Source organism: Solanum pennellii, chromosome 3, assembly GCF_001406875.1.
Source record: "Solanum pennellii chromosome 3, SPENNV200".
NCBI classification, from domain to species: Eukaryota; Viridiplantae; Streptophyta; class Magnoliopsida; order Solanales; family Solanaceae; genus Solanum; species Solanum pennellii.
In genome coordinates, this window is record NC_028639.1 from 5,640,022 (window position 1) to 5,665,157 (window position 25,136).

The window sequence follows — 25,136 nt, forward strand, 5'->3', positions numbered from 1 at the left end:
CTATCACAAGTCTAAACTTCACTAATGTGGTAGTGTGTTTGCCACATAATCATCACTTTCTTCATCACTACTAGACTCATGTGTCATATTTCTTTGTTGACCATACATTGGATATTGAGTAGGTTGAGATTGAGGAGGTCGAGGAGGGAAAGTGACATCACCAGAACAAGAGGGAATCCCTCCTGAAGCAAGTAATGCATCGAATTGAGCCTTAAGACCCGCAAACTGTAATTCCAACCGCCTTTCCCTAGCCCGTGATTCTTCGGCTTGGCTAGATAGCTCAACAATCTTTTTCTCCATAGCCAAATTTTTCTTCATCGATTCATCATGATTTGAACTATTTAGGCCTTCAAACTCAGAAGAAAATTCACGAAAGGTTTTATGCGGCATTCCATATGCATACCCATATCTACTCGGCCCACAAGTCAAGTCTAACCAAACTCTCTCATCCTGTTCTTGAGTAAGTGGCATACCTCGATAGTAACAAGTTTAACTTATTAACCAACTTAACAAATTTCTAAATCTAATTAGTTTAGTTTTAACTTAATATAAACACTATAGTCACAACTTTAACTTATTAACCAACTTAACAAATTTTTAAATCTAATTAGTTTAGTTTTGACTTAATTCCAACACTATATTAACCAATGTAACTTATTAATCAACTTAACAACTTTCTAATTCTTACTAGTTTATTTTTAACTTAATTTCTTATACTATTGTAACAAGTTTAACTTACCAAATAACTTAACAAATTTCTAAGTTTAATTAGTTTAGTTTTACCTTAATACTAACACGATAGTTACAAATTTAACAAATAATTATTTCTAAAATTTAAAGCTAAGTGTCAACACTAGATGGACACAAATTGATTTGCGAAGAAAATCAATTTTGTCATCAATAGGATCAACTAGTTTTGGTTCTTAAGCTTAACAAATAATTATTTCTAAATTTAAAGCTAAGTGTCAACACTAGATGGACACAGATTGATTTTCAAAGAAAATCAATTTTGTCATTAATAGGATCAACTAGTTTTGGTTCTTAAGCTTAACAAATAATTATTTCTAAATTTAAAGCTAAGGGTCAACACTAGATGGACACAGATTGATTTTCAAAGAAAATCAATTTTGTCATTAATAGGATCAACTAGTTTTGGTTCTTAAGCTTAACAAATAATTATTTCTAAATTTAAAGCTAAGGGTCAACACTAGATGGACACAGATTGATTTTCAAAGAAAATCAATTTTGTCATTAATAGGATCAACTAGTTTTGGTTCTTAAGCTTAACAAATAATTATTTCTAAATTTAAAGCTAAGGGTCAACACTAGATGGACACAGATTGATTTTCAAAGAAAATCAATTTTGTCATTAATAGGATCAACTAGTTTTGGTTCTTAAGCTTAACAAATAATTATTTCTAAATTTAAAGCTAAGGGTCAACACTAGATGGACACAGATTGATTTTCAAAGAAAATCAATTTTGTCATTAATAGGATCAACTAGTTTTGGTTCTTAAGCTTAACAAATAATTATTTCTAAATTTAAAGCTAAGGGTCAACACTAGATGGACACAGATTGATTTTCAAAGAAAATCAATTTTGTCATTAATAGGATCAACTAGTTTTGGTTCTTAAGCTTAACAAATAATTATTTCTAAATTTAAAGCTAAGGGTCAACACTAGATGGACACAGATTGATTTTCAAAGAAAATCAATTTTGTCATTAATAGGATCAACTAGTTTTGGTTCTTAAGCTTAACAAATAATTATTTCTAAATTTAAAGCTAAGGGTCAACACTAGATGGACACAGATTGATTTTCAAAGAAAATCAATTTTGTCATTAATAGGATCAACTAGTTTTGGTTCTTAAGCTTAACAAATAATTATTTCTAAATTTAAAGCTAAGGGTCAACACTAGATGGACACAGATTGATTTTCAAAGAAAATCAATTTTGTCATTAATAGGATCAACTAGTTTTGGTTCTTAAGCTTAACAAATAATTATTTCTAAATTTAAAGCTAAGGGTCAACACTAGATGGACACAGATTGATTTTCAAAGAAAATCAATTTTGTCATTAATAGGATCAACTAGTTTTGGTTCTTAAGCTTAACAAATAATTATTTCTAAATTTAAAGCTAAGGGTCAACACTAGATGGACACAGATTGATTTTCAAAGAAAATCAATTTTGTCATTAATAGGATCAACTAGTTTTGGTTCTTAAGCTTAACAAATAATTATTTCTAAATTTAAAGCTAAGGGTCAACACTAGATGGACACAGATTGATTTTCAAAGAAAATCAATTTTGTCATTAATAGGATCAACTAGTTTTGGTTCTTAAGCTTAACAAATAATTATTTCTAAATTTAAAGCTAAGGGTCAACACTAGATGGACACAGATTGATTTTCAAAGAAAATCAATTTTGTCATTAATAGGATCAACTAGTTTTGGTTCTTAAGCTTAACAAATAATTATTTCTAAATTTAAAGCTAAGGGTCAACACTAGATGGACACAGATTGATTTTCAAAGAAAATCAATTTTGTCATTAATAGGATCAACTAGTTTTGGTTCTTAAGCTTAACAAATAATTATTTCTAAATTTAAAGCTAAGGGTCAACACTAGATGGACACAGATTGATTTTCAAAGAAAATCAATTTTGTCATTAATAGGATCAACTAGTTTTGGTTCTTAAGCTTAACAAATAATTATTTCTAAATTTAAAGCTAAGGGTCAACACTAGATGGACACAGATTGATTTTCAAAGAAAATCAATTTTGTCATTAATAGGATCAACTAGTTTTGGTTCTTAAGCTTAACAAATAATTATTTCTAAATTTAAAGCTAAGGGTCAACACTAGATGGACACAGATTGATTTTCAAAGAAAATCAATTTTGTCATTAATAGGATCAACTAGTTTTGGTTCTTAAGCTTAACAAATAATTATTTCTAAATTTAAAGCTAAGTGTCAACACTAGATGGACACAAATTGATTTTCAAGGAAAATCAATTTTGTCATCAATAGGATCAACTAGTGTTGGTACTTAAGCTTAACAAACAAATTTTTCAGTAATTGGAGCACTTGAAAACCATATCTCAAATTCATAAATACTGAATGTTAACTTCAAACTCAAGAACAGAAAAAGGGGCAGTACCAGAATGTGGAATCAATTGAAAACCAACAACAGAGCCGGAACCATCTCTCTCAGGACCTAAAAGAAGCCCTTTTGACACTTTCTTATTTTCAGCAATTGATGAACCATCTGAAACTAAACTTGTAACACACAAAGATTGAACCTTTCTGTTTCTTCGTCCCTTCAACAACCAAGAAAATCCCAATCCCACTTGTCTTTCTACCCTCAAGAAAAAAGTTAACACTAGAACTAACTTATTTTCAAAGAACTAGTTTGTTCAAGAAATTTACCTGGAGTCAAAGGGTTGGGAACGCTGCTGCTGAGGCCCGACTGCAAATGGCGGAGATGGAGGCGGCGCGACCTCCACCTGCTGAGGCCCGACTGCAAATGGCGGAGAGCTGGCGGCGGAGAGAGGAGATGGAGAATGGAGAAGACGACGGCGGTGATGGAGAATGGAGAAGACGACGGCGGAGATGGAGATGGAGAAGACGACGGCGGAGAGAGGAGACGGAGAAGACGACGGCGGAGAGGAACGATGAGAGAGAGAGGGACGATGACAGAGAGAGAGGGACGACGAGAAAAAGAGAGGGAAGAAAGAGATAGCTATTTTAATTTTGGCTAGGTTTTTTGTTTTGTTTAAGAGACCTCATGAGGCCTCTCATTTTTTAACTCTTTAATTAAATTAAATTATTATTTTTAATTTAACAAGTATAGACCTCGTGAGGTCTCTAAATTTATGAGAATTAGATTAAAATTTTTAAATAAGTCAGGTAAAAAAAAATTCATTAGATTGACCTCACGAGGTCTCTCCTACATTAAAAAAAATTAAAAGATATTAATTCAAATAGCGACCTCATTAGGTCTCTTATTATAGACCTATTTTTGAGATCTCCTTTTCTAGGTCTCTTTTTGGTCTTTTTTTAGTAGTGGATATGCACAAATGTAAATGAGTGTTTGTTTTTTTTCTAAAATCATCTCTGAAGTATGACCTAAACTTAAAGTACATCTTTGTGTCATATAAGTGAATAAAAGACATCTTTGAACTATCCAAACAATTGCAAGATTCATTCTTCTGTCTATTTTTAAAAAAAAATCACGCCACCAACAAAAAATTAAATGTGTCAAGTGGAATGAATATATGTGCACATGGTTAAACTAGTCATGAGTGTGAGATATATGTTTATTCTTGCTTCATTATAATATGTGTATGCGTGTGAATGTTGCATTATCGATCACACAAGTTGTAAATAAGATAAGTGAATACCATAAATTATGATTTGATTGTATGATTTTGAGAATATACTTGTAATAGTTGTTGTGACTTGTTGAATGGATCATGTATTGCATTTATACACGCTAACTTGGATCGATTTCTACGTTCCGACATAAACATTGGATCAAATATCACAATTCTGACATTCTAACACTTTGAATATGGGTTTCATGAGAGGACCATTGACTCGTACTAATTATTGATAATGTGGAATTGGGTGCGTTCCCTGAATTGATTGTTATGTTGTACATTATGTTCTTATAGGTGGGGGTTTCTAAGTTGAAAGTTAATGAGGGATATTCAGTGGTGTAATAAAAGGTGAATGGTAAAGTTCCAATTCGATTGTAGTAAAATAAGGGGGAACTAAGGGTCCCAATGCTATCCTTGTTGTTAGAATAAAGTCATGGGTATCACTATTGAGGTTATAAGATGGTTCCATGAAACGGATAGTTAACCTCGTTAGGTGTAGTGTGAGTTGAGTAAAGATGAGGAGAACGTAAAGGTGTACCGTGAGCGGTTGGCCGAATTAGTAGTGGTATGTATATTCAGAATTTCCCTTAGGGATTGAGTGTAATAACGAACGAGGTAAGTAAGGGTTTGAAGGCAAGTAAACTAGTTTGATGTTAATATACGGAAAGATAAGGGTAGTCAAAACATAAAAGGTAGAGGAACAATTAGTCTTATTGCATGTTGCACGAGTTGATTTTTTATATGAAGCGGTGGGTATTCGGGTTGACCGATGATGTCTATCACTACATTTTGTTTGTAATGATACTACTCTTGCTTTGCCTTTTTGACGTTGTCTGGATGCAGGGTCGGTGATGTCTCATTAGGTGAAGACGAAGAAATTCTCCAACAACTTCTATATTTCCTTCTGCATGGTGGGACTTGTGTCTTTTCATTATCATATATGTTGTACTCTTAGTAGCTCTTGTACCTGTTCAGACTAAATCCTTGGGGGTGTTAATTACTTTACAAGTGTTAACACGAAATCATTTTAAAGGTTCTCATTTATAAAACTATGTTATTTCATTTATCTCTGTTTTTCTTTAATCTTTGCATGTTTCAATAAGTGAAAGTCGAGAGTTCTCCTAATTAGGTGTTGGAGTAGGTGCCCGCACGGCTCGGTGGGTTGAGTCGTGACATCGCGCAAGCAAGAGTGGATGTATTAATCACATTTTTCTTTTCATAAATGATAGATATTTTTTTTTTGTTTGAGCTAGTTAAAAATCTGATTTAGTTATATAAAAGAATTGAAATATTCTGTTATATGATTAATGATCCATTAAGTTATATTCATAATGATTAATCATTAATCAGTAGATTTTGTTTAGTATATTCAATAACTTATCTCTTATACTCTACTGAAAATTGATACTTTAAACTTTACTCTTGAACTCACTTCAAACTATCAAAATTACATTAAGGAAAATTTTTTATCAAACGATTCTCGATGAAAACACAGTAAATGAGGTTCATGTGGAATATAAACATGAACAAAAACTAAAATAATTCAATGCATAATATATAAAAACTCATATCAAGAATTGAGAACTCAGAATCAACAATATTACTCATCTCTGGGGTATAATACTAGATTAATCTTTTACTAACTGAATTTAGATGTAGGGCGCGAGGACGAAATGTAACTCCCGAAAAAATTTTGAGCTAAGAGTCGAATCATTTTTAGTTGTGAGTAGGATTTTACAGAGGAATTTAAATTTTTTTAGGTGCCAAGGTCGCAGTACGTAGCAACTCGAGTTCCAAAAAGAACCGGAGAGAAATTTGTTCAAGTAATTTGTAAGTTATTTTAAGATTTGGGTCAACTTCAAACGACCATAACTTTTGGCATAAAATAAGTTAGATGTCCCATGAGGTATCAAATTGGAAATCTTTGTATCCTCTTTCCAATGTCACCAAATTTGCTAAAATATCAGCTCGTATGAAGGTGATATGATTCTTTGAGTGCAATGTCTCTAGATAGGGCTTCTTAACCCGAATAAAGGAGGGGTTTTTAGTCTCTTCCTTACACCCACTCACCCTAAGCGTGAGTTACACCTATGTAAGAATTCTTATTTAGTTACATAAAAAAAATTAAAATATTTTTGTATATGACTCAGGGTCCATTAAATTATATTCACGATGAATAATCATTAATCAATAAATTTTATTTGGTATATTCAACAACTTACCTTTTTTATTTGAATTTCAAATTTATTTATGTTGCCATAAAACACAGATTTTGAATATCAATTCAATATAAATTTTCTACCATAAATTCAATATAAAGAATGATTTACTTTCCATAGCATTATTGACTTAAAATTAAATGGATTACTTTCCATAATAATATTGACTTGAAATTAAATGGATTACTTTTCATAGCAATATTGACTTGAAATTAAACGGATTTACTTTCCATAGCAATATTGACTTGAAATTAAATTACTATTGTGAATAAATTTTTTATGTGTGTATAAATACTCATGATGTTTTATTCATTTTTAACTCACATTGTTGGAAATCAACTGATCAATAGATTTTATGGCATTCTAGAATGGAGGATAAGAAAACAGCAGGACGTCAAAAAATTTCAATAGAAAAACTACAAGATGAAACTAAGCGGAAAGTCGCATTTTCCAAACGATTGCCGTCCTTATATAAAAATGCAAGTAAGATTGTAAGAGCTTGTAACGTCGATATTGGAATAGTTTCGTCTTGTCCAAGTGGTAGGAACCAATATTCATACGTTCACCCAACTACTGATGTAGTCATTGATCATTTTGTGAACCCCACAATGGAATTAGATCTGGTTACGAGACTTGTTGCCGAAAATGCAAGGAACATTGCAATTGAAAACAACATCAAATTAAATGAACTAGAAGCAAGAGAAGCAGCTGAAAAGGAAAAAATACGTTCTTTAGAACAAATGGACAATATTAGAGAAAAATGTTGGTGGGAGTCCATTGACCAAATCAATGTCGAGAATCTGACCAGATTTGAAACTACATTAAATTTTGCCGAGGGTTACTTAAAAGACCAATTGAAGAAGCTAGAAATTGGAACTTCGTCTTCCTCAGAGGCCCCCCCAGAAAATGAAGATAGCTAATCTAGTATATTATAAATGAATCAACTTTGGTAGTATCTTTCATCAATGTCCTATGCAACAAAATGAAGAATTAAATTCATATTATCATGTGTGCATTAATTTCCTTTGATTTTGCTATTTATTTCAATAATGGTTTGTAATACATGTAGTTTGATGATTTCTATTAAAAATACTTTATCTATTAGTATTTGTAGTCTACTACATGGTAGGTCACTTAATATTGTGTTATGAGTTTGAATATATGCACAACAACATATCGATTCTCAATATGACGTAAAAAAAATTTAAAGCACGTCATTTTAATACTTATTCGAAAAGATAAAGGAAAGTGATATGCACGAATGTAAATGAGTGTTTGCTTTTTTTTGCTAAAATCATCCCTGAAGTATGACCTAAACTTAAAGTGCATCCTTGTGTCATATAAGTGAACAAAAGACATCTTTGAACTATCCAAAAAATTGCAAGATTCATTCTTCTGTCTATTTAAAAAAAAAATCATGCCACCAACAAAAAATTAAATATGTCAAGTGGAATGAATATATGTACACATGGTTAACTAGTCAAGTGAAGTGATTTGTTTTTCAGATATTGAGGATCTAAATCATATTCAGACAAAATGTATTCAAATTCTAAATATTCTTGTAAAAATATGGTCAAATACTACTCCAATTTCAAATTTTCGAATAGAACATGCGCCCTAAATTTCCAACATTTCTGTACATTGTATAAAATCCAAATTGCATTGTATCTAAAGTACATGCGCCCTAAATATTTTATTAAAGAAAATTTCTAAATAGTTGATGTAATACTTTTAAAATAATTTTTTTTCCATAATCTTTGTAACCATCACAACCTACAGTATAAATATTTCAAAAATTATGTATTGTTACAAGTCAATTTACTTGATGATGCAAAAAATATATAAAGTGAAAACACGCAAAATTTAAATTCCGAGAATGAAAGATTCATTTCCTATCCATATCTTTATTCTTTTTAGGTAACTTTGATCTTCTCGTCGTGGTAAGACATGACCAATTTTTTTTTATTTTCTTAACATAAATAGATTGAAGGATGATTCTTGTTATTTTTTGTATAGTATAAGGATATTTTTTCTCACTGAGATAATATAAGGATGTACATCGTATTTGAGTCATAGTTGAGGGATGATTTTAGACAATAACTCAACAAGAAAATCAAGTTATTTTGAGAAGTGTTCATTTTTCAAAAGTGCTTTTTCATAAAAGTACCTATTGATAAAAAGAATTTGTGTTTGACCTAAAGAAAAATAAAATTATCTTTGAGTAGCAATTAATACTTCAAAATAATAAAGTGCAACCCTTTTCAACAATAGTAAAATAATTAATTCTGATTATATGGGTCCAAGGCTTCGGTGAACTAGTATTACCTTAGCTCAAATATGAGCTCTAAGTTAAACTTAAAATAAAAACAATGAAAAAATTGTATTTAGATTAACAAATAAATTTCAGTAAGAATCAAAACATCATATTTAGACAAATAATACAATACAAACCAAACAAGGTGTTAATGATAGCAAGGTTGCTCTTTCCTTTGATTTAATTTACCGAAAAAGCTAAGACTCAGCATACGCTACTCTAAGATCCATCAATATTTATTTATATACCATTTTAGAGATTCTTTTTTTTTTTGTTATATGGTTGATGTTCTTTATTAGTCAAATAAATGAACTCCATTGTCCTAACTAGGGGTTTTGATAAGGGGTATCATTTTTGACCTTCTTGTGGATTTTATTATATTTATTTAGCCAAATATTCCAAATGAAGAAAGGAAAAGCATGTTGTCTAAATGATTGAGTTATTTTTTGTGATATTTTTAAACTTACATATGTTGTTAAGGTAAATCTATAGTGCTAGACATGAGAGATTTTAGTAATATTCATGTGTATTTGGTACAATAAAATCAAACAATACCAATGAGAGATTTTAGTAATATTCATGTGTATTTGGTACAATATAATGAAATCAAACAATACCAAAATATAAGATATATATAATATATAAGCATTATAGCAATGGGTCCTTAATGTATATGTACTAAAAGTTAAACATTTTATCCTAAGCTATATAATTAAAGATAATCGTTATTTTTATTATTCAAAATAAAATGAAGCCCTCCACATGTGTATTATTCATGAGCTATCAAACTACAAAATAAAGGTACCTTCTTGTATCATTCAATTTGGCTTTAGAACATGTATCAAATTTTCCAACCCTAAAAGAGCCATGAAAAAACTTACTATGCAGGGAGAAGGATAAAATAAAAATGTAACTTTATGGTGAATATATTCAATGATGTAACAAAAAGGTTAACCATGATCAAAGGCAATGAGGAATCTCCCGAAAGTCAATATGATCCTAACCCACGCTGCCTATGTTGTTTATGGAAAATGTGAGTTATCTAAACTCTTTTTCGTATTGGTGCTCAATACTACTCCCAAAAAATATAACTCAACGCTCAAGTAAAAAATACTCCCTTTGGGTTGAGATAAGTTCTCATAAGAGCCTCTTTAAGAGGTAAATTGTAATCTCGCAAGTTGAAATAACTAGAAAGAAGTTTAAAATTGGAAACAGTCATTTTTGGAAAAATTGTTAAGTATGTTAAGTTGAGGTTTTGATCAATTTCAAACAACCATAACTCGTAGCTTTGGATGAGTTAGGTGTCTTTTCAAGAAACTCAGGAATGAACTTGGAATACTCTTTCCAACGCCGCCAAATTTGCGCGATTCCGAGTTCGTATGAGTGAGATATGACCATTTGAAATTGTGTTGTTCAAATAAGAAAAGTCTAAAACCAAATTTTGGAAGGATGTTTGTCTTTTACTTATCCAATTGTTTTGATTCATTTTTAGGTGTTTAATTGGGGTAAAATTAGATTTTGGTCAGTTTAGAAAAAGTTGACAGCTTTGTTGTTTATATTATTATAAGGAAAAATGCACAAGTACCCTTCAACCTATGCCCAAATCTCAGAGACACACTTCTAATATACTAAGGTTCTATTACCCTGAACTTATTTTATAAGTAATTTTCTACCCCTTTTCGGTCTACGTGGCACTAGCTTGAAAAAAAAGTCAATCAGCATTGGGCCCACAAGATAGTGTCACGTAGGCCGAAAAGGGTAGAAAATTATTAATAAAATAAGTTCAGGGGGTAATAGGACCTTAGTGTAGTATAAGTGTGTCTCTGGAATTTCGGGCGTTTGTTGAGGTGGTACTTGTCCATTATCCCTTATTATAATGAGTATATAATTTAAATGAATTTCCACCATAAATTATTCTATAGTACACATGTCATGAATCTATAGGATCATTGAACATTACTTGACCTAATATTACTTGACTGGATCTTTATCCAATACAAGAGCATCAAGTACGAAACAAGTTGGTAAAATTAAATTAATTGTCTAAAAGAAAATAAGATAGAAAATAAAAGAAATCTCTAGAATCCAGTACTCTTAAAAAGAAAGCAATTCACCTAGAATTTCATCAGCCACACTAAGTCAAGTATGGCTAATACCTAGCTTAATCACTACAAGACAAAGGTACTATCGAGTGATTATGAAAAACATATGTTCTCACCAAACTTTGATTATGTAACCACTCTGAAAATTTCTAAGTTGAAATCGGAACTATTCTTTATTTACGTACAAGGTTGTGTCAGGTGATTCTTAAGTTAAACAAAGGTGTTAAGGTTAATTTTTTAGTGTGAGAATAAATTTGAAGATGAATTAAATTCTCAAACAACTTCTAGCACAAAGTTGAGTTGAAATCTTCCTTATCGATTAAGTTTTGATAAGATTATACTTAGGTCAACTTCAAACAATCATATTTCACATAATATAATGAATTAGATGGCCAACAACTTATCAAATCGAAGGGCTTTGGGTCCTCTTTCCAAAGATACGAAATTTTCCTCTGTTAGAGTTGAGTAAAAAGTGATGATCATTTTACTAGAATCTATCGCTATAGAGTTTCCTGAGTCAGTTCCTACGAAACCTTTCTACATGCCTTCAAAATTCTGACGACCCGTACTAGAAGTCACAATTTGTATCCAAATCCCATATTCATTCTATGGGTCGTATGAAGTTCTACTGGTTGTAGATTGGACCCGTAGAATGAGATTTTGAGTCGTAAATTTCAATACAAATTTTATTGATGGGATCTATGGATTGTAGACTAAATCACGAACCATAGGTGGATCCATAGAAGGTTTTTGCCAGTTTTGAGGGATAGTTTAGTCTTTTTCCATCCCTTCTAAGCCTAAACCACAACATTTTTACCACCTAGTTACGGTTATAAACAGTGTTAATCAATCATTTTACTTTCATCAACGCTTCTATGTTTTAGAGCAACGATCCAAGAACTTTATTCTCCAAGTATGTAAGGCTATAATAGTGATAGGCTAAGTTTTTCCCCGTGCCCTACATCTACTATCTATCAGTAATGAATAATCTAGGGTTACATTCTTAGTTTTGATAATTTTTAGATGAGTTTTGTTGCTTGAATTCTGAATCTATTCTTGATTATTGAATTGATATATCTTGCATTGAGATTCTTGAGTTGATTGTTTATGTCTATTTTTCTGCATGAACCCCATTATTGAGTTACTATCGAGTTAGCATTGAGAATCCTTTTAACCAAACTTTTGTCTTAAATTGATTTTTGAGAAAGTAAAGACGAGTTTTAAGTAGAGTTTAAAGAGTGATCTGAGCAAGAGTATAAGGAAACTAAGTATTTTCAAATTATCACTTTTTACGTTGAGAAAAGAGAAATTTTGATTTCTAATCAAGTTAATAGGTTTAGAGATATTTTAGAGTAGTACCTCTTTTAAGAAGATATTTGAGCAATTACCTCACATTGAGAAAGAGTATGTTTTATTTCATTTGAGCATACATATATATTTATTGAGAGTGGTATTTGAACACATATATGTGGATGAGTTCAGACAACTCACATTCCTCATAAATCATTTACCCAACATAGGTACAGAATCGTACTCTTTAGACAACTCCTTATTGCTTTCGACCAGAGCTTTAGTGGTTCCACTTAGTTTAAATATTCTATATTCGGCAAGGCATAGGACAGTTCTTACAGTGTGTGCGAGAGGTTGTATCATCATGTTGCTCATAGTGGTTGTTGTCAGTTAGAGAATCTCTCAAATATAATTAGAATTGTCTTTTTAATCATTTCACTTAATATGATGAGTAAGTATTTGTGAAAGTTTAAATGTTTTCACTTCTTTATTTCTTTACATTCAGTTGAGTATATATTTATATCTATTGCAATCTTGTCATTCATTTATTTCGGTCCGCCTATAGTAAATACTTGTACATTCAATGTAACGATGTCATTCAACCTGCATTTTTTCACGATGCAGATATAGGTATTCAGGATCATCAACAGGCACTTCGTTGATATCACTTTGCACTTCTTGATAGCTTTGGTGAGACTTCCTTGCATTCTGGAAGACACGCTTTTATCTTTTAGTTTGTTGATTTGAGGTGTCGTGGGTGTTGTTCCAACATCCGTTTAAAACAATAAAAAGGCTTCACAGATAGTTAGTTTTGAGTATGTTTTCAGTATTCTTTGTTAAACTGTATTTCAACTATTATTGCTTTGGGAGTACTTTGGAACAGTTGATTAAAATGTTTAATTCTATTTTAAAGATTAATTCTGCTTGAGTTAGTCAGTTAGGCCAAGAGTTCATTTGAGGATCAATAATGATTCTCGAGTGTCTATCACATACATGGTGTAGGCTCAAGGACATGACAAGTTACTAACCCTTTCTAGACAGGGGCGAACCCAGTAAGCCAGACGCGGGTGCTCGAGCACCCATTGATTTTCAAAAAATTTTGTATATATATATATATATATAGAAAAATATGATACATATGTTATTATAATTTAAATGAGCAAAAGAAGCTATGAGTGAGCTAGTTTAAACCTCTGCAATAAGAGGCGCGCGGAGCCACTGGCGAGGGTTCGAATCCTGTCAGTAGCATTTCTTTATTAAAAAAATTTCCAGCGAATTTTACACCTGTTTTTTTTTTAAAAAAATCCTTTTTCTAATTAAGGGCTTATTTAACTCTTGTTTTTAAAAAAAAATTCCAACGAATTTTACGACTTTTTTTTATTGTTATTTTTCCTTTTTCTAATTAAGGGCTTATTTAACTCCCAATTTTTGTACTTGTTTTGACTTTTCCTATTCTTACTTGTTTTGACTTTTCCTATTCTTAATTAGTTTAGGTAGCATAATTTTTCTTTCTTTTTTATTTTTAACTTTTCCTATGCTTTAAAACCTTTTGCACTGCCCACTTTTATGAGATTATTTCTCTTAGCAAACTACGAAGTCATTCATTCTTCTTCTTCTTCTTGTTTCAAAGAGAAAACCGTCAGCGTAACTGCCCAATAACAAACTTCAACCTATTTTCTTTTCAAAATCAGAATACAAAAATAAGGTAATAAAATTTGATGATTGATTAAAGTTAGTTAATGAAAAAAAAGAGTTTGGGAAATTACGTTTTAAGACTTACATTGCTTATGAATGGTACTCTTAAGTCTTAATTCTTAAAATAGATTCCACATAATATTTTTGTTACTTGATAAATAGGTTTAGACTTTAGATTAAAAGTACGTTTTTTGAATACTTTTGAAATAAATATTTTTCTTACCAATTACTTGATTCAAAAATTAAATTTTAGAATGTATACGTATTTGGTACCCATTAACTCATATATTGCTAATTATTGCTTGTGGCTTTGAAAAATCAAATAGATATATTAATTGTTGATTGTTGTTTGGGTTATCGATAGAAAATTATAGATTTTAATAAAAAATAATTGAATTATGTGAATTAATTATGTGATAATATTGATTTTTTTTGTAGGAATTTATCTTTATAAATTGAGATGGATAACTATGTCACAAGATCGACAATTGGGTATCCAAGTTCTAGCTCTACCAATCCATCTACTGCTTCAACCATAGCTCCGAAAATTCAAAAGAAAATATTTATTTCAGATGTTGATTTAGAATCTCTTGAAGCTGATCCGGAAATTAGAAAGCCCATTGCAGAGTATAATCCTAATATACGTGATGATATTAGGAGATATTATATTCTTAAAAAGCCTTGCAAACCTAAGGATCATAAATTTCCTAAAACTAAGTTTGGGAAGGTAATGCGGCAGTTCTTTCCTAATTGGTTTAAGGATCGCAAGTGGTTGGAGTATAGCATAACAAAAGATGTTGCATTCTGCTTGTGTTGCTACTTGTTTAAAAATGAATATGAAAGTCGTGGAGATGTGGTTGATGCTGCTTTTACGAAGACCGGCTTTAGAGCTTGGAACAAAGCTACAGAAAGATTTAGAGCTCATGTTGGAGATGTAAATAGCATCCACAACAAGTGTTTCAACAAGATGCTTGATTTTATGAATCAATCACAATCAATACGCACTTCATTTGATAAAAAATCCAAGAAAGAAAAAAGTGAGTCTCGACGTCGCTTGAGTGCTTCAGTTGATGTGACAAGATTTCTCTTGAAATTAGGATTATCATTTCGTGGACATGATGAGAGTCGATCTTCTTCAAATAGAGGCATTTTTCTTGAACTTTTGCAATGGTATGGAGATATTAATAAAGATGTTGGAAGCATTATTTAAGAAAAAGCTCCAAAACATAAAATGATGTGTTCTCCAAGTATTCAAAAGGATATTGTTGATTCTTGTGCTAAGGAAACAATCAAATCTATTCTTGAAGATTTAGATGGGGATTATTTTGGGATATTAGTCTATTAATCAAAAGATATATCACACAAGGAGCAAATGGCACTTGTTTTGAGATATGTTAACAAAGAAGGAGAAGTGATAGAACGATTTGTTGGTATTGTTCATGTTAGTGATACATCTGTTTGTTCATTAAAGGAAGCAATCTACTCTTTTCTTTCAGATCACTCAGTAAGTCCATCCCAAATACGTGGGCAAGGTTATGATGGAGCTAGCAATATGCAAGGACATCTAAATGGTCTTAAAACTTTGATTTTGAATGAGACTTCATTAGTATATTGCATTCATTGTTTTGCCCACCAATTGCAGTTAACACTAGTGGCTCTTGCAAAGAAGGATTCGAATGTAGATGATTTTTTTTTTGCTTAGTTACTAATGTGTTAAATATTGTTGGAGCATCTATAAGCGCAGGGATTTACTTCGGAAGCACCAAGCTGAACAGTTAGAGGAGTTGCTCATATCAGGAGAAGTGCATACTGGGCGAGGATTCAATCAAGAACATGGACTTCAACGACCAGGTGATACTCGTTGAGATTCTCATTATAGAACATTAGATAATCTTATTGTTCTATTTCCATCAGTTATTCATGTGCTTGAATTTACTGGATGCGAGTGTCCAAACTATACTAATAGACTTCTTGCTAAAACTCTTGTGGATACGATTAAGAAATTTGATTTTGCCTTTATGCTGCACTTAATGTGGAAAGTTCTTATGATGACAAATGAATTGAGCTCCTCATTACAAAGGATGGATCAAGATATTGTCAATGCTATGGGATTTCTTGCTCTTACAAAGCAAAGATTACAAAATATGAGGGATAATGAATTCGAATCATTAATGGATGATGTCTCTTCTTTTTGTGATAAACATGATATAGTCATTCCGGAGATGAATGCTAGCTACTTTCCTGGAAAGTCAAAGCTTAAAGCTCTTGATGTTACATATTCTCATCATTTGCGTGTTGAAATATTTTATGTTGTTATTGATTTGCATCTTCGAGAGCTTAATAATCGTTTTGATGTTGTGAGTACTGACTTACTTCTCGGTATGGCTAGTTTGAATCCAGTTAATTCATTCGGTAGTTTTGATAAAGGCAAGCTAATGAGGTTGGCTGAATATTATATAATGAGTTTGACAGTAACAAGCTTCGGGATCTCAGTTTTCAGCTTGATAGCTTTATAGTTTATGCTCGTGGTTCTGACGAGAGGTTCTTCAACTTGAAGGGAATTAGTGATCTTGCTAAAGTATTGATCAAGTCAGATCTACATCAAACTTGGCCACTTGTTTATTTGCTTATCAAGTTAACTCTCATTCTTCCCGTTGCTACTGCTTCTGTGGAACGAGCTTTCTCATCCATGAAGTACATTAAAAATGAACTCTGTAATAGTATTGGTGATGAATTTTTGAATGGTTGTTTAGTTTGCTATGTAGAGCGTAAGATATTTGCAAATGTAAGTAATGATGCAATTATTTATCGTTTTCAACATATGAAAAGTCGTCGAGCACAATTATAACTTGAACAATTAGTAGTAGGTCATTGTGACTTGTAAGTAGAGTTTATTTTTTTATGATGATAAAATTGATCTTTGTTTTATTTTTTTTTATTTTTTTATTAAAGAGTTTGAGTTAGTATACATTTACCGTTTGGGATTGCTAACAAGTTTATGTCAAAGGAAGTGAGCACCCACAACCTTTAAATCCTGGATCCGCCACTGTTTCTAGAAGCAATAACAAATATATACTACAAATATAATTATGTCGTAAAATAAATCTCCGATATAATAATTAAATCGAGTTTTATAAAATAAAAAAAAATACCACTTACAACATTAGTAATATCACAATTTGCCTTGGATGTATCAAGTTAAATCCATTTCAGCAATTCCATGCCATATATATGAGAGCAATGCAAATGAAATGTATTGGACCGGTTAAAACTTGGTACACCCCCCCCCCCCTTTCTATCAAATAGTCAAGACTCATGGAGTACTTACTATATCTATACATAAGCATAAACGATCTCCACATATCTGTGCAGATGATTTTAACGTAATATCGTAAAATTAATCAATTGTCAGCACAAATGAGTTTTACGTGTCTAACTCATAAACATAAAGCAATCACTACACCGATGATTTTCATGTATTCGACTCTTACTAATATTTAATCTCATGCAAAAGGAAGAAAATGATTTTCATATTTTCGACCCTTACTCATAGTTGATCTCATGCAAGAAGAAGAATAAGGAGGATCAAATATCAGGTATGATATTGATATATGTCAGAAGGAGAAGACAAAAACACAAAGTAGAAAAAATAAAGAGTGAAAAAGAGAAGACAAAAACCAGTATTACATGTATGGTTATTTACAATGTGTACAAAATTGAATTGAAAATCGAATCAAATTGCAAATAGTTAAATCGAAAAAAAATTAGACTAGTGGTTTGATTTTATTTGGTTTGATATTAGAAAAAAACAGATTATATTTGGGTTAGATTGGTTTAAACTATAAAAAAAAAATCCGAGACCAAAATCAACCCAACATTATATATATATGTGTGTGTGTGTGTGTGCGCGTGCGTGCGTCCGTGCGTGCGTGTGTGTGTGTGTAATTTTAAAATTTTATTTTATGTATAAAAATATTTACTTTGATATTGTTTTAAAATATCTCTTATACTATTTCATAGATTTTATCTTTTAATATATTATTTCAAATTGAAAAATTAAAATTCAAAATGGTCAAATAAAGATTATAGTTCATAGATGTTGATAAATATAATAAAACCTAAATCAAAATCAAATTTTTACTAATGCAAAAAAAAATCAATTCAACTCTAAGAAATACAATAATATTGAATATTTGTATTTTAGTTTTACATTGGTTTAGACAATTAAAAATTTCCTTAAATATTTAGTAATGTAACTAATACTTATTAAATTTATTTAGTATGATTTAGCACTTTAAAATTATGATTATTTTCATTATGACTTTACAGTATTTATTCTATATGATGATTCATTATTATTTTTTATTGAATATTTTTGTGTCATCAAATACTCATCTCATATTTTGTGATATTTTTCTAAGAAACATCTTAGATAATTGTATTTTAATTGAACTAAAAAAATATTTGAAGCACAAGTTAATTATATGTTTATCTGCAAACTTTACCGAAAAAATTCAAAGTTTCGTAGTTTGATTTGATTTATAAATTTAAATAATTCGACACAATGATTTGATAATTGAAAAACCCGAACCAACCCGAGGTTGAAAAACCCAAAAAAAATTGAATTTTATTAATTTGATTTGGTTAATAAATTTAAAAAATTTACAGAAATAGTTTGGTTCGATATTTCAAAAACCCGAACCAACCCGGTCATGTACACCCCTACTTGTATATATTAGTAGTAGATAGATAATAGATAGAAGTAGATAATATCCTAAATGAGAGTTTTATATAGACACAAATATAATAACATATTGAACATAGCAAGTTTTTGTCTTACAAATTATTGTCCTCAAGCATTAACTCAAAATTTCACCCAGGAATAAAGAAGAAACGCAGAAACATTTTCAGCATCTTATACAACAAAAAGATAACAATGGATGGTTAGGTACTCAAGGCAATACAATACGTTGTGATTATGTCAGACACAAGTCCTTCTATGTAAATTAGCGAAGAGGCCGTTCGTTGTGTTCGTTGAAATATAAAAAGTTAAAGGAAACTTGAACAAGTTACATGTCGGACACAGACCACAGATAAGCTTCTCGTTCTGTTGCTTGTTTCTCATTCGTCCTCTTGAACAACTCCTTCTCGTATCCTATTAGACAAGAATCATCATTGACGTCACCAATATTGACCGAAGAGGAAAATATACGAAGCTTAACATAGCGATCTATCGAGAAATAATAAGAGGTCTATTATACCTGTGCTCCGATCAACCCCATCCCAGTGTCGCCCTGGCCTTATCCCATAACGATTAGGTGCTGCATCCAAGCCTCTTTTTATCCAGCTGTGAGAAGGGATATCCTGAGGGATTATAAAACCAGAGTCCTTCATTTTCTCATTAGCCCCAAAGTCTGGCAGAATTGGATCCAGCTTTTTCTGCAACATCCAAGAATGTAAATCATATTTAGAGAGACGGAGGATTTGGACATTAAGAAGAATCAGACTGTCATCGTGAAAATACGCAAAAATCCAGTAATTGGCAATCATCCACCCAAAAACAGATAGAATAGAATAGAGGTACTCAATAGAAAGTGGCAGGGTATAAAAAATCACCTTAACCAAATGTGCCATTGGGTCACCCCATCGAACTCTTTCCTTCAGCATTGTGTCGAGTTCTGGATCATCTCTGCGAGGCAAAATTAGAACACATAGATATGACACGTCAACCAACCACTTCAACTAGTAGAAACACTCTAGAAAGTAAAGAGTTTAAAATAAGATAACATATATGCATTGCAAGTTTAGTCACATAATAATTAATGAAATTGAGGTGAGGTTAGGCTATTTTGGAAGTGCCTAAAATGTAAATAATTCAAATATCTAGGCTAATCCTAACATAAATTTACCATGCTCAATCTTACAATAAAATGAGATGATAGATGAAGAGGTACTATTATAGAATTAAATTATGTGGCTGAAGTGAAAAGTGCTACCAGGCGTTGTGTGAAAGGAGGATATAAACAAGGAAGAAAGTAAGTGAGCAGCAATGGTGAATGCGAGTGAATGTTTGGGCCTCTAAAACCCAATATATTCACAAGATGAGTGTCATAAAAATGTGGATGACAAGATGGATGATTAAACAAGTCTAGAAATAATCTCATCTCGCAGAGGCTGCATAGCACAACCGGAGGATAATACGAGAGAAGGTCACGTGACATGGTCTGATCATTTTTTATGTAGAGACCTCCAAATTCATCGGTCGGATAGTGTGACAATATGAAACTATGACAATATGATTATTATAGGTGTTCAACGGAGATGGTCACATCAAAGGAGTAAGTCTCATCGACCTACACAATCTTTTAGATGTCATGCCAACTTAGAGAAGAACAGAACAGTAGAGACAAAGCATCATTGAGCAAATAGAAAGGAGAATGAAATAGTGCCTCCGCCAACTCTATAGAACTTAATAAGATGCTTCTTAATGGTGAGGTGATGTGACCTAGTTTTAGAACTCAGGATTTATGTAAAAAAGCCTCACAGAATGTGAAAATCATGCAAGCAAACTCATCTCAGCCAGCAAGAAAATTTTGAAGTCCTATAAATATGTAATAACCAACGGGCAAGGCTACTAAAAACATATAGAATGCCCAGTCTTTAAAATATAAATACAGGTTTAATAGTCCATCTTCTAGCACTATGCAAAAAGATGTAATAAATGAATATACGTCGAAAGACATACTTCTATTGCAAAAAGTGCAAAGGCAGGAGAGTACACACATCATCTCAAGTTCAGACCTTCTAAACACATTGATCCATCTTTAAAAAAAACAATCACAAGGAATATTCTAGTAATGTACAAACCTGCTCCGTGCAAATGGCTTGTCCTTCTCACTTTCCAGTTCCTGAAGCCTAACCTCCATTTCACGCTTTTGAGCCAAGCCCTTTCCCCATTCCAGTTTTATTTCCTGATATAAGGATAAAAACAAAAGATATTCACAAAAGATTAACAAGCAGCAGTTGACTGTGTATATATGCAATTCAGAAAACATAGCCTGTTCTAATAGCACATACAAGGAGGAGGAGAGCTACGGCGATCGACGGTCATGGAAAAGACCAATTAATGTAGCACTGAAAGAGAGACTTGGAGTAGAAAGAAAGGAAAATTGGAGAAGAATACAGAAAATTTGAAGGAAATCAATTCATAAAGTGTTACGCATCAAGTCAAGTGTCTCGAAACGAATTACAAATGGTCTACTTATAGATTAGGAGAAGTGAAAGGTAAATTCAAAAGATTGGCTGTGAGACGAATAATCTATCGATATATTATTTAAAAAGAAGCAAATGTCAGAACACAACATTGAACGACAAAGTATCTCCAAAATATTGAAAGACTTTGTAGTCTTTCAAAATAACCCATCCATTCAAGGGACTAAAACTTGTTATTGACAAAATTGATACTATCAGGATTTTGAAATCAATAAAAATTTCATACTTTTGGATACTTTTTCATGGAAGGATTCCATGTTTAAATAGGATCAGATTGATTGTTATAGGATTCTCTATTTAGATAGGAATGCAGTACAATCTTGAAAATAAAGTTTTGTGCTTTGTATTGTAAGCCCGTATGTTGTGCGGCTACGAGGAAGCAAAGAGCTCCTTGTAATGCAAATATCAGGAAAGAACTTTAGCAAGCAATGAATATTAGCACATAAGTTCTACTCAAGAATAGGCTCTGCCAAAAGAAATATTACACTAAACTTTCTAAGATACAGACATTTAACTTCAGCGTTAGACAAGCCAAGAAGGACAGGATAGTCAATGACTTTCTGGCCAGAAGTGAATCTGATTCGAAGGGGCTTGTGATCTGAAATCTCAACTTCTACCAAATCCTTAGCTTTCAACTGACGTTTCGTTGAAGAAATACTACTGAAATAACATTCATCTGTCCCCTTAAATATCAACTTGATTATTTTTAGAGAATAAGTAGACATTCCACGCAAGTGGAAAACATAATAGGAAAGGAGTATGCTAAACAGAGAACTTTTTTATTTGAAGACATAAATTAAGAAATTGCCAGCACTTGTCAGCAGCAAAAAATATGAGGAAGCACTATTTGTGCAAATTACACAGGAGATGGAAGAGACTATGAGGAAGTTAAAAAAAGTAGTGAAGAACTACCACTACTACTACCCCACACTAACTAGCATATAGAATACTCCTATATTTTTAAGTTCCTAAAATATCTGCATTAAAAGAGTCTATTGTTGATAGTAGTCAATACTATCAGCTTGAATAAGATGTAGAACTTGGAAGAAATATTTACCCTGAATTCTGGAAAGCTTGCACATCTAAAGTAAGAAAAGTAATGCTGAAGGAGACTAGCTCCAAGGTTGACAACTTATTCATGTAAAAAAATATATATTGGATAAAAGTACCTTTGGCTTCTCCTTCTCTTCCTTCTTCTTCTTGGACTTCAAGAACTCCTCCTTTGACATCCGTTGTCCTGCAGCAATACAGTGTGAGACCAAATGAAAGATCATATGTAGTAACTATAAGAATAATTTACATAGTTCATGCACCTGTAACTTTATCCCGATATACCGGTTCAGCACCACGGCCACTAACCAAAGGATCCATTTCCTGAAACCTAAAACACAAATCATTGTTACATCATCAATTAGAACTAGCTAGAGCAGAGATCAAGCATTAGTGGGATCTGGTGATGGTCATTTTCACGAAATCTTTGATTCTTTTAGCATAAAATTTTCCTCCCTAAGAAAACAAGATTTCCCAGTCTCTTCGCACATTACTTTACTTGCCCTGTACTTCCAAACTGACGCTGAATAATGGCAAAAAAGAGAAGAAGATAAGGCCCATGAAGTAGTACAGAATTACCTCATCCAGTCTTCCTTCTTTGTCCTATCAATTTCTTCTTTGATATCTTTGCCACTAACCAAACCCGTCTTTGGTCCCTGCTTCGTAGTGGATGAATCTGGACGTGCCTCCAGTGCATTTTGGGCCTTCTTTTTCCTCAAGGGCGAGAGATCTGCACCTTGATCGGCTCTCGAATCACCTTGAGCATGGGAACCTCGTCGAGGAGGAGAAACATCAGAGATATCAGAAAGACTTTGGCCGTACTTTTGCCTCCGTCTTGGTGGTGATAAATCAGCAGAAGGCCTGGCTTTGGGTTCTGGTGAAGGGGTATCATTTCGAGTTTTACGTCTCCTTGGTGGTGAGATATCCGTATCTCTACTTCTCAAGGACTTCCTATCAGATTCAGGTGTATCATTCCGAGCCCTTTGTCTACGTGGTGGTGAAATATCAGCATCTCTAGTGCTCAAAGGCTTCATTTCAGGTTCAGGTGTATCATTCCGAACCCTCCGCTTACGTGGTGGTGACAAATCAGCATCTTTTGCACTTGAAGGCTTCAACTGTGGTTCAGGTGAAGGTGTAAGAATCCTAGTCCTCTGTGTATCATTCCTGGCACTACGTTTGCGGGGTGGCGACAGATCACCCTCCTGAGTTCTTGGTTGCTTGCGCACACTTTCTGGAGAGGGTGTATCATTTCGAGCCCTCGGTTTACGTAGTGGTGATAAATCAGCTGAAGGACTTGATGGATTAAGTTGTGGTTCTGGTGAGGGACTATCATTTCGACCAGGCCTTCTCCGTGTCGGGGACAAATCAGATATTTGGTCATTAGAAGTACTTGAAACAGACACCCAACCACTTCCATCTTCTGAAACAGAACCAAATGGACGTCTAGCTCTAATCTGTTCCAATCTCTTCATACGCTTAACTTCAATATCTTCATTTACCTGAGGCAGCTCTTCATCTGTAAAAGAACACAGTTAAGAGACACAGATATACCAACACCAAAGGATACAAAAAATCAACAAAAACAAACCTTTGAAATACATTACCAGCTGACTCATCCTCTTCATCTTCAATTTTTACAGGCTTTTGCCAAACAGGATCTTCGTCAACAACGACGACACCTTTGACATCATTAGGTTTAACCTTCTTCTTTTTCTTCTGTTTCTTCTTTCCTTCTTCATTGGTGTTACTTTCATATTTTTTTAGGTACTCCTTCAGGGAGGTAGAGGTTGAAGATGGAGCCATCATTATGCTCAAAAATCAAAACTTCCTGCAGCAGGAATCAAAGCCAGGTCTTTCACTAAACTAAATCAATAAATCTAATTACACGGCATTCACCTGACAGACAACACAAGCATTATCTCATACAAAAGAAATTCCAACTGTATTCACTAGCATTTGGCCAAAAATTTCAAAAAGTTATGATGAAACCAAAAATTTTGTAGAAATAAAACGAAATACAATTTTTTTTCAACAAGCTTGGGAGCATATTTCAAGGATCAATTAGTCACTAACCAACAAATGAAGAAACACACCGTAGCAAATTTGACGAAAGTACTAACTCATGACAATATTGGTATATATACATATTATATTTCATAATAACGCTAAGAAGATAGAACGAATCGAACAAGAGAACTAACCCGGACGGATCCGTCTTAAAACTTCAAAGACGCCTGATGGAGTTCGCTGACCGGAGCTGCTGTCCGGAGAAGAAAGCAGCTCGCCAGTCGGAGCTGCTGGTCACGTTGTTGCTGCTGCGGCTATCCTCGCGTGGCTGCTGTGGCCGGAATGTTGCTTCGCCGGTCCTCGCCTGAATGTTGTTGTCGCCGGTCGTCCTGCAAAGAAATAAAAGAAGAGGGGCGGAGGGGAAGAGGCGAAGAGAGGAGAGAAAGAAGAAGAGGGAGGCGGAGAGAGGAAGCGGAGGATAGAAGGGAAGGAGAAGGCGGCTGATGCTGCCAAGGAGAGGGAGGGAGAAGAGAGTGACATTTTTTTTTTAGGGATTAGGCTCTTTTTAAGTTAGAATAGGTAGATTAAGTTTGGATCATTGATTTAATACGAGATGAAGGGCTAGAATTTGATATAGAATTTATTTATTTTAAACGAATGAGATTAACAAATGATATTTAAAAATCAGATTTGGTTGGATATGGAATGGCTAAAATTATAATATAAATTGGCTAGAATTGAAATGATAGAGAGGCTATAATTGAAATAAAATTTAATTGGAGTGACTAGAATTGAAAGAAATTATAA

The 25,136-nt window shown here is 32.7% G+C and overlaps 3 protein-coding genes across 4 annotated transcripts; 2 read left to right on the forward strand and 1 right to left on the reverse strand.

Moving 5' to 3' along the window:
* The first annotated feature begins 6,967 nt into the window (after nt 1–6,967).
* LOC107013126 (agamous-like MADS-box protein AGL29) lies at nt 6,968–7,519 on the forward strand. The gene has a single exon (XM_015213114.1). It carries the CDS (start codon nt 6,968–6,970, stop codon nt 7,517–7,519), a length of 552 nt encoding a protein of 183 aa, XP_015068600.1.
* A 6,941-nt stretch (nt 7,520–14,460) lies between these two features.
* Nucleotides 14,461–17,387, forward strand: LOC107013127 (zinc finger MYM-type protein 1-like). The gene is made up of 5 exons (XM_015213115.1): nt 14,461–15,170; nt 15,745–15,851; nt 15,915–16,440; nt 16,494–16,785; nt 17,373–17,387. Exons 1-5 carry the CDS (start codon nt 14,461–14,463, stop codon nt 17,385–17,387), a joined length of 1,650 nt encoding a protein of 549 aa, XP_015068601.1.
* A 1,417-nt stretch (nt 17,388–18,804) lies between these two features.
* Nucleotides 18,805–24,878, reverse strand: LOC107014976 (BUD13 homolog). Of its 2 annotated transcripts, none has more exons than XM_015215116.2 (9): nt 24,524–24,878; nt 23,927–24,150; nt 22,902–23,838; nt 22,586–22,653; nt 22,442–22,509; nt 20,868–20,971; nt 19,617–19,689; nt 19,262–19,439; nt 18,805–19,155 (listed from the first exon to the last, which is right to left on the reverse strand). In XM_015215116.2, the coding sequence occupies exons 2-9, from the start codon at nt 24,126–24,128 to the stop codon at nt 19,070–19,072; spliced, it is 1,716 nt and encodes a 571-aa protein (XP_015070602.1). In that variant the 5' UTR covers nt 24,129–24,150; nt 24,524–24,878; the 3' UTR covers nt 18,805–19,069. The 2 variants fall into 2 exon arrangements, with proteins under 2 accessions (XP_015070602.1, XP_015070603.1); XM_015215117.2 differs by having other exon boundaries at nt 23,911–24,150.
* Between the last annotated feature and the right edge of the window lie 258 nt (nt 24,879–25,136).

What these genes read in the sequence shown, in the direction of transcription:
- LOC107013126 (XM_015213114.1), top strand. Translation starts at nt 6,968, where the DNA reads ATGGAGGATAAGAAAACAGCAGGACGTCAAAAAATTTCAATAGAAAAA.
- LOC107013127 (XM_015213115.1), top strand. Translation starts at nt 14,461, where the DNA reads ATGGATAACTATGTCACAAGATCGACAATTGGGTATCCAAGTTCTAGC. An exon ending in TTTCTTGAACTTTTGCAATG is followed by an intron (nt 15,171 to 15,744) that starts GTATGGAGATAT and finishes CTATAAGCGCAG; the next exon opens with GGATTTACTTCGGAAGCACC. An exon ending in ACATGGACTTCAACGACCAG is followed by an intron (nt 15,852 to 15,914) that starts GTGATACTCGTT and finishes TATTTCCATCAG; the next exon opens with TTATTCATGTGCTTGAATTT.
- LOC107014976 (XM_015215116.2), bottom strand. Translation starts at nt 24,128, where the DNA reads ATGATGGCTCCATCTTCAACCTCTACCTCCCTGAAGGAGTACCTAAAA. An exon ending in AAGCCATTTGCACGGAGCAG is followed by an intron (nt 19,690 to 20,867) that starts GTTTGTACATTA and finishes TTTGCCTCGCAG; the next exon opens with AGATGATCCAGAACTCGACA. An exon ending in TGGGGTTGATCGGAGCACAG is followed by an intron (nt 19,156 to 19,261) that starts GTATAATAGACC and finishes CTTGTCTAATAG; the next exon opens with GATACGAGAAGGAGTTGTTC.